This window comes from Pteropus alecto, unplaced genomic scaffold (genome assembly GCF_000325575.1).
Source record: "Pteropus alecto unplaced genomic scaffold, ASM32557v1 scaffold106, whole genome shotgun sequence".
Taxonomy (NCBI): domain Eukaryota; kingdom Metazoa; phylum Chordata; class Mammalia; order Chiroptera; family Pteropodidae; genus Pteropus; species Pteropus alecto.
Window position 1 is genome coordinate 9804946 of NW_006442103.1, and position 8456 is coordinate 9813401.

General features: G+C 46.0%; 1 protein-coding gene and 1 non-coding gene across 6 annotated transcripts in view; one reads left to right on the plus strand and one right to left on the minus strand.

Annotated features, from left to right (window-relative positions):
• Positions 1 to 288: 288 nt before the first annotated feature.
• Positions 289 to 706, plus strand: LOC112469177. The gene has a single exon (XR_003042496.1).
• Positions 707 to 2098: 1392 nt separating this feature from the next.
• Positions 2099 to 8456, minus strand: part of CUNH1orf194 (chromosome unknown C1orf194 homolog) — a 72049-nt gene continuing 65691 nt past the window's right edge. For 4 of the 5 annotated variants that reach the window (XM_015595420.2, XM_025038488.1, XM_025038489.1 and 1 more), the window contains 4 exons: positions 3607 to 3723; positions 2943 to 3058; positions 2484 to 2611; positions 2099 to 2250 (listed from right to left, as the gene is read on the minus strand). In XM_015595420.2, coding sequence (XP_015450906.1) covers positions 2180 to 2250; positions 2484 to 2611; positions 2943 to 3058; positions 3607 to 3639 — 348 coding nt within the window. In that variant the 5' untranslated portion in view covers positions 3640 to 3723 and the 3' untranslated portion in view covers positions 2099 to 2179. Of the gene's footprint in view, positions 2251 to 2483; positions 2612 to 2942; positions 3059 to 3606; positions 3724 to 8456 lie in introns of those variants that run through there. The other variant, XR_003042456.1, reaches the window with a different exon arrangement.

Below are 8456 nucleotides of genomic sequence, written 5' to 3' on the forward strand. Positions count from 1 at the left end.
GTGAGTGAGTCATCGTATATTCAGAACTTGGATCAAAGCCTTGGATCAAAGGTCAAAGAGAAACTATAGATATGTTTATAAATATAGACAAAGATCAAAAGACAACCACAACTCACTATTGTGAGAATTTGTCCCCTTTCCCTGGGACCGGGGTTCCCCTCCGAGCCACGCGAGGGCAGCAAAGCGCCCATTCAATGAGGGCGCTGTGGTTCTCCCAGAACTCGGTGGTTCCTCCCAGAATCCTCCGAGGCGGCGGAGAGGTTTAAAAGAGGGTGCGGACTTCCGCTCCTCAACGGGAGGGAGAGCGCCTTGGGGTGCGGGTTGTGTGTTTTGTGTCGTGGTGTCGCGTGGAAGGCGTGTGTGGGCCGAGTGTGTGAGTGGACGCGTATGTGAGAGCGCGTGGGGCGTGCAAGGTGAGTGCGTGCACTCCCCCCCTTGGCCTCTACTCCCGCCTACACATTGATCTTATTTGATCGGGTTGTGACCCCAGCCCCGCCGGGCGGACCCGAAATGAAAAGCTCCCCTCCTGCGAAGCCCTCTCCTCGGGGCGCTGTGCAGCGAGGCCCCTTGGGCGGCGGTAACGCCGCGGTCCCGGAGGTCCCGGAACCGGTCCTACGGGGCCCGGCGCTCAGAAGTGATGAATTGATCAGATAGACGAGGCCAGGCTTGTCCCGGGCCGCTGATTATCGAGGCGATTCTGATCTGAGCCCGGCCCCAAGACACGGCCGCCCGCGGCGTGGGGCTAACGCGTTAGCGGTCGGCGGAGGGCGAGGACGGAGGGTGAATGAACTGTCACCTCGCCCGCGGAAGCGGGAGCGGAAAGGAGACGGAGGCCTTGCTCTTCCCTAGCCTCCCTTTTTTCCTTTAGGCCCGCCTTGTCACGTTGACTGTATGGTACCCACACTGGTAGCCCCTGGCCTAAAGGCACTATACAGCATCTGCCGCTAAGGGATATAGGTATATATGCATGTCTGTGTGTATATGTATCTGTCTCCAGAAAACTTGGAGAGCGTTTAAGAATTCAGATTCCAGGGACCTGCCCCACATTTACTGAATCAGAATTATCAGGGAGGTCTAGGAATCTATTTTTAAAAGCCTCAATGCATGAATCACAGTAATAAATTTTTCGATGTTCAGTATCAACCTTCATGAGGACTATCCAGAGAGTCACCCCTCTGCCATTTTCATCCATTCTAAATAATAACTGAAACTTTATATTGCCACTAGGTAGCAGATACTGTCTGAAGAGATTGGAGTATCTCTTTGAAAGAGGGACTGTGATAGTTGATTTCAGGATCCTGCACTTGAGTACCAGGAAGAAACCTTTTCCTATCTGAATTATTCGACTATGCATTTGCTGTTCAAACTTAGAAATGGGAAATGGGAATTTAACCATACAGTGTTCTAGAAAGTCTGCCATTTCTTGTCCAATATTACAGCACGTTCCTATCAGTGACTTGTGATTTTAGAAACCACATTAAAGCATCATTTTTAGGTAACTTCAAACCCAAGCACCAGATTGTTGACCCAGGTTTATAAAAATCAGCACAAACTAACACACACAAAAAAGGACTTGACCTCTGGCAAGGAGACAGTAGCAGAGTTAGAGAATGAACAATGGCAAAAAGCCAGGACCGGGGAGATGAAGCCCTCATGGAAAAGTAGGGCCCAGTAGATGACTATATCCAGGAAGTGGGAAATCTGTTAAGTGTAACAGCATAAATATTAACGCTACGTAGAGCTGCCAAAATTACAGTGACTACAAGTTCACTAAGACAACGGGCTCTGTCCATTCCTGTTTCCCCAACACTTAGCTCAGTGCCTGACACAAATGTTTGCAAGAAATGTTGAATGGATATATCTGTATGGTTGGAATGACTCCTGTTTACAAAATATGAATACCTGCCTCCAGCCGAAAACTGCTATTCTGTCCTAAATCCTTATCTTTTCAGCAAGATGCCTTTCCAAGTTGCGAATATGCCCTACAGGACTAGTTTCTAGAAGTTCAGAAACAACCCCCTCCACCCCCCAGCTCCCCACCCATATTTTAAGAGTAGTGTAGTGGCAACTCAGTCCATGGAGAACAGACACTTCAGGCTTCACGTTGCACAAATCTATTTAATGGAGATGGGTGGCAGGATGTTGCACTATGATTAATCAGTCCTGGAGCCTGTCAACACTAGGTGGAGAAGAAGCCACCATCATTCTTTCTGGAGTAGCCTCCATTGGTGGCTGCAGTGTGAGGGGACACTGTGGAGAAAAGGAGTGGGCTGTGAATTTCAGATCCTTTGCCTTTTCTGGGAACCTGTAATCATCATATATGTAATTCACCTATGGAGAAGGTTCTTAGGACAGCTGGGAGGTAGCTATGGGTCTTCCTGAAAAATTGAATTCATTCCATAGTCATCATGTCCCCCGATATCCCTAATTCATGGGTCCATTTAGAAAATCTAGCACCACCCGTCTGCCCTTCTAACTCTTACCTATAGATCCCTGGATGCTGTGGATGGAGTCCTTCTTAGGGTTGATCCAGTGTCTGATGTTAGCTTGGGAAGTGATGGAGGATGTTGGGGAAGGCGAAAGTCCTCCAGGTGATTGGATCTTCATGATTCTAGATGATGATAAGGGAAGAACAGGAAAGTGAAACCAATCAAAAGGAGACAGGTAAAGAGGGAAAGACAGTTGCATGCAACCTCAGAAATGAAGTAACCAAAGGCCTTTTTACCCTTTGGAATAAATGGAAAATTTCGTTTGATAATACAGATGAGAACAATCTTGGAGGATCTCTGTTCATTTCAGATAATAAAAAACATCATTTCCAGGTACGGATGTAAAAAATACAGAAATCTATACAAAGAATTATATTTCCCAGGTGACACTTTGCCGCATGTGATTTGATGGCATTATCCTTAGGGTGGGGAGGCTGTGCCTCCACCACTTACGCATGGGTATCCTGGATGGTCTCCTGGTGTATCAGGATCTCACTTTTGTTCTTGAACGCCCCCATGTGGTGGTCGTACAAGGCTGCTAAGCGGAAATCCAGGTCATCTTTCGGTATCTACAAAGAAGTCAGCTCCAGGGTTAACACACCACCTCTGCCCCCTCCTCCACCCACTCTAATCAGACTCTCTTGGGCTCTACTCTTGCCCAAAAGCAGAGTGAACCCCTTGAGGGCCTGAGATCCACCAACTCCTTACATACCAAACTATACACGGTGACTCTTGTCAATATGGAGTTCTCTCATGGTTAGGTTTAAGGAGTAGTGAGCTCTCCCTGTCCACGTGGAATCACTATTCTGTCCCTGACTTGGGCTTAATGGGCCTTCTCTCATTCATGGTTATATTCAGCCTTTGTTTCAATAAGAAGAGAGAAGTTTGGTGAGAAAATGATTTGCTCCAGATAACAGACTGGTGCAAAATTCAAGCCTTCTGACTTCCCAGGGGCCAGATAAATTGGTATTTGGTTTTAGATTTGGTAGCATCTTGGATCTTGAATTGGGGACCAAAAGAAAGACTCTAAAGCGGTCAGGGACAGACTACCTTTCAAAGAGGATATTAATGAGTCCTAAAGAGAGGTAAAGAGAAATAGCATTTCAATGTTAGGTACCTCAGGGTCAAAAAAATAAGCATCCCGCCTCATAGAGGTGATCGTAGGAGTTGAGTTGAGCCGACTCCAGGGTTCCTGTTGCTGAGCAAGGTGAGTTGGGTTCTTATGTGGTGATTTCTGCAAAAGATAAACCACACCCAGGACCTGGTTACCTGGTTACAGGTCCTTGCTGCTGTGGAAGCATCAGTGACATCCATCCCCTTAGTCCATCTTACTTTTTGTTTATTGTTTCAAATTATTTTTATTTATGTATAGTTGGAATACAATGTTATATTAGTTATATTAGTTTCAGGTGTGCGATATAGTGATTCAACATTTTTATACCTTATAATGTAATCATCTGTCACTATGCAAACTTACCATAATATTGAGTATATTCCCTCTTCACATTTTTCACCTATCCTCCCATTCCCCTCCCCTCTGGCAACCATCCTTTTGGTTTCTGTTTCTATGAGTATGGTTTGTGTTTTTAGATTTGACATATAAGTGAAACCATATGGCATTTGTCTTTCTCTGACTTATTTCACTTAGCATAATACCCTCTAGGTCTAGCCATGTTGTCAAAATGTTAAGATTGTATTCTTTTTATGGCTCAGTAATATTCCATTGTACATATGTACCACCTCTCCTTTATCCAATTGTTTATCAATGGATACTTATGTTGCTTCCATACCTTGACTATTATAAACAATGTTGCAATGAACACCGGAGTGCATATATCTTTTGAAATTAGTGTTTTTGTTTTCTTCAGATAAATACCCAGAAGTAGAATTCCTGGGTTGTATGGTAGATCTATTTTTAATTTTTTGAGGAGCATCCTATTTTAATTGAATCTCAGAGGAACATCTTCAAAGAGAAGAACTATGGGAGGCAGGACTCTGCAGGCTTTTGATCCTTCCAAGTCTTCAATCTTGGAACTGACAGAAATGGGCCAGGAATACGGGTGTAGTGGGATGGGGAGGGAGGAGCAGATAGAGAAGATGATGAGCTCAGGTTTAGATGTCCTGAGTTTGAGGAAAAAATAAGACATCCTAATACGATTAATACGCAGAAAATCAGAAGTGTGCAACCTGTTGGAGGAAAGCTCAGGCCGAGTAATAGAGATGGAGGGCGGGGGTTGTCCACATGAAACAGTGGCTGAAACCTGCAAAAAGGAGTGTGGCCAAAAGGGAAGAAATGGCTCATAACTGCACAATACTATACCTGGGGGAGGGGAAGGGAAAGGGAAAGGACAGTAAGAGGTAATCAGAGAGAGGAGAATCAGGGAAGTGCAGTGTCTAAGCAGGTGAGAAAAAGACTTCAGCAAGCAGGAAAGGGTCATTGTGACTGCAGGAACATCAAATAAAAAGGTCCATTGAACATTCAATCCTCTAAATAGAACCTCATAAGCATGGATGTGGAAAGCACGAAACTGATTTTTTCATTATGTGTAAAATATTGATTGCCACTGTGTCCCTAGTACCCAGCACAGCAACCTAACATGTGGTGTTCAAAAATGAAGTACTGATCAAATCCATTACTGAATTCCAGTGAGTACAACTACAACCTAGTAGAAATCTCATTCATCCTATCTGATGTTGGAACCATCTCCCTGCCCGCCCCCACCATATATGTCAAAATGCTGTGTGATTCAGCTGAGTTAGACATTAATTGAATAGTATGTATGAGGCACTATGCTATCAACAAGAAAGATGCAAAATGAAACGAGAAAATCACAAATATACGTGATATAAGCATAAGCAACTCTCCCATTCCCCGAAGGCTACATAAGCCTCATCATCTCTATCAGAAAAGGATGAGATTGTCTTTCACCAAGAAAGTCTAGCATGAAAGCCATCTTCCCACCCACTTTCTTTCCATCTCAGAGAAAGGGAAGGCCCTTTTACTTCTTCCCTGAACCCAGCCCTTCCCTGTGCCTCAGAGATCTGTACCATCCTGGCACTCCCTGTACCCAGCTTCTCATAACTTTATCACTGTGTAGCTACCACTCTATCACCTTTCCTACAGAGCCAGACTCTTCTTCAAGAGTCAACATTTACGATTTCCACTTCCTCTCGCTTTGTATCCTCTCTTCAGTCTGGCTTCTGCCTCAAGCACCCACTAAAACTGCTCTTGCTGATGACCAATGATCTCTGTGGCTAGGTCAAGTGGATCCTTTCCAGACATGATCTTATTTGATCTCTGCAGTTTCTGGCACCACGATTCTGATTCTCTCAAATGTTCTCTCCACCCTCTATGGATCCAGCTCCTCCTGGTTTTTCTCCTGCTTGTAGCTGTTTCTTCTCAGCTCCCTTCTCGGCTTTCCCTCTCTTTTCCTTAGACAGTGGCATTCCCCAGGGGTTTGGTTTCTGCTTTCCTTACTCTCACATTTGCTGGATGAGCTCATTTCCTTCTCTGGCTTCAACCACCATATGGATGCTGTGGCTACCAGATAAATATCTTCAATCCAGAAGTCTCAATCATACTGCCTGCTATTCATCTCCACTTAAATGTCCCACAGGCATCGCACAAGCAATATCTACCTAATTGATTTGAGTATCTTTCTCCCCAAACCTGCTTCCCCTGGATGCCTCATTCAGTAAATGGTATCAATTAAGCCCGCAGAAACCTAGGAGTTACCCTACACTCATCTGCTCTCTTGGGCTCATATCCAGTCAGCCACAAAGTCCCATCATTCTGCCCTTTGCATCTCTCTCACATCTGTACCTTATCGCCATCCCCTGCATCACTGCTTTAGATCCATTATTCTTCCTCCTGGAGATTGCTGCCTCCTGAGGCTCCTGCCTCTTGGCTGATCCTGTTGTGCCATTCCCATCCCACCACTGCCACTTGTGCTTTCTAAAACGCCCATCTATTGTGGCGCTCTAGTACTTAAAATCTCGACGTGCTTCCCAAGCACCTCCGAGAAGAAATCCTAGCTCACCTGCATGGTATACACAGCACACCAGCCCGACAAGGCCATTCTCCAGCTCCTGCGTTCTTCACGCCTCATCACATGGACACTCCAGCCATTCTGGACTCTTTGGCCCCCAAACAAGTCACCCTCTCTCTTCTTTCCAGGTCTATGGATACCTGCTGCTTCCTTTGCCTTCAATGTCTGGTTCCTGTTTCTTGCTTCCTAACTTACATTCCACCTCCTCCCTCACCTGGCCCAGCTAACTCATATTTTGATGTCAAAACTCACCTGCTCTGGGAAGCTTTCCTTTAAGCACCCAGTTCTCCTGACACACTACGTATAACTGTTACAGCATGTGCTACCGTGCGAGCATTTTTGCTGTAGCAATTGTGTCTGGCCTTCCTACTAGAGCTTCTTTACAGCAGGAGCTATACCTAATTTATCTATATATCCTCAATGTTTAGTACCTGGCATATAGTAAATAATGCTTAATAAAAGGAAGCTCTTTGGCTTTGTTATTAAGCCACAATTACTGTCTAATTCACCTTATTTTGTGCTTCTTCAAACATCCCAAACACTTCTACCTAAAAAAGATTTTCTAAATTCTCAAATCACTGACACACATGCACAAACACATTCCGGGATTAACCAGAAGACAGAGACGGTGTGAAGACAGATGTATAAAGCATGACCTGGTGGCTTTCAGAGGGCAAAGTGTAGCTTTGGGTGGGGATCTGGGCCTGTTAAAGTCCCATTATACTCAACACTGCTTAGGGCAGGGAGAGACCCTTGTTCCTCTGGACTACAGTTCGACTTCCCCCTGCTAAAAAGCACTTTGAAACATTAGCAGACTTGAATATGGGGACATGGAGGCAGGCAGGAAACAGACTTCTCTGGTACCTGACTCAGTGTCTTCACCAGTCCTTTAAGTTACCAACTCTGCCCCTCAAGGTGACAGACAAAAGAGTGTCTGCTGGGACTCTGCGCAAGAAACCACAATACCTGGGAAGACTGAAGTTTTCCTAAGTAGGAATCATTGTTATCTGATTTAAGGTGCGGGAAAGGGTCTCGGGTGGGAGGCATAGTAAAAGCCCAGAGAGACGCCCTTCGGAAGGATGGGAGGCCCGCGCAGCCGCACACAACCTTGCACGGGAGGATCCCAGGTCCCAATTGTTTGGAACGCCCACTTTCGGTTGCCATGCAACTGCACCCCTATCTATGACTGAGGTGAATTCCCTTCGAGAAGAGCCCCACCTGGCGGTTCATCGCGGGAAGCGCCTCGAGAGGAAGCTACTGAGAACAGGGAGGGAAAGCGCCGGTGAGCGCACCCAGGAGCTTTGGATTTGCACTGGTGAACCCTAGGAGAAAAACGCCGGTCTGGCGTGCAGAACTTCTGCAAGAGACTTCAGTTGACGAAAGAAGTGCTAAAAGATGACCCATAAATTTCCTTCTGCCTCGCATCTAACAGAAGGTTTTTTTTCCCCTCCAAGCAATAATAGAATGGGGGTGTTGAGAGACTAAGAGCCCACGTGTCGTGCTCGGAAATTGTCGGCTAAGCAAACTCTCCTAGCTTAAATCCAGTTTAACTACACGAGTCTCAAGGCTTCGCACTGAGTCGGTTGTAAAGGCACGGATGGATTTGGCGGGATGGAAATAAGATCTCCAGAAGCAGCTGCCTTTGCAGTAGGTAACACCTACTGGGGCCACTCTTCTATGCTGTAACTTCTAGAAGAGAGACGATGACGTCTCACTCTTCTTTCTCTTGCTTCACACAGAGCAGGGGCGCCACATCTGCAAAATTAGAGATGCTCATAAATAGTCCATGGCCCGAAAGCGCAGTGGAAAACATGAATTTGGTGGCGATGGCTTGGAGGATGCTTCCACCGCGTTCTTTACACGAGCCCTATGCCCGCCTGTTGGGCCGGTTGCAGACCCCAAGCGCGCGCACGCCCAC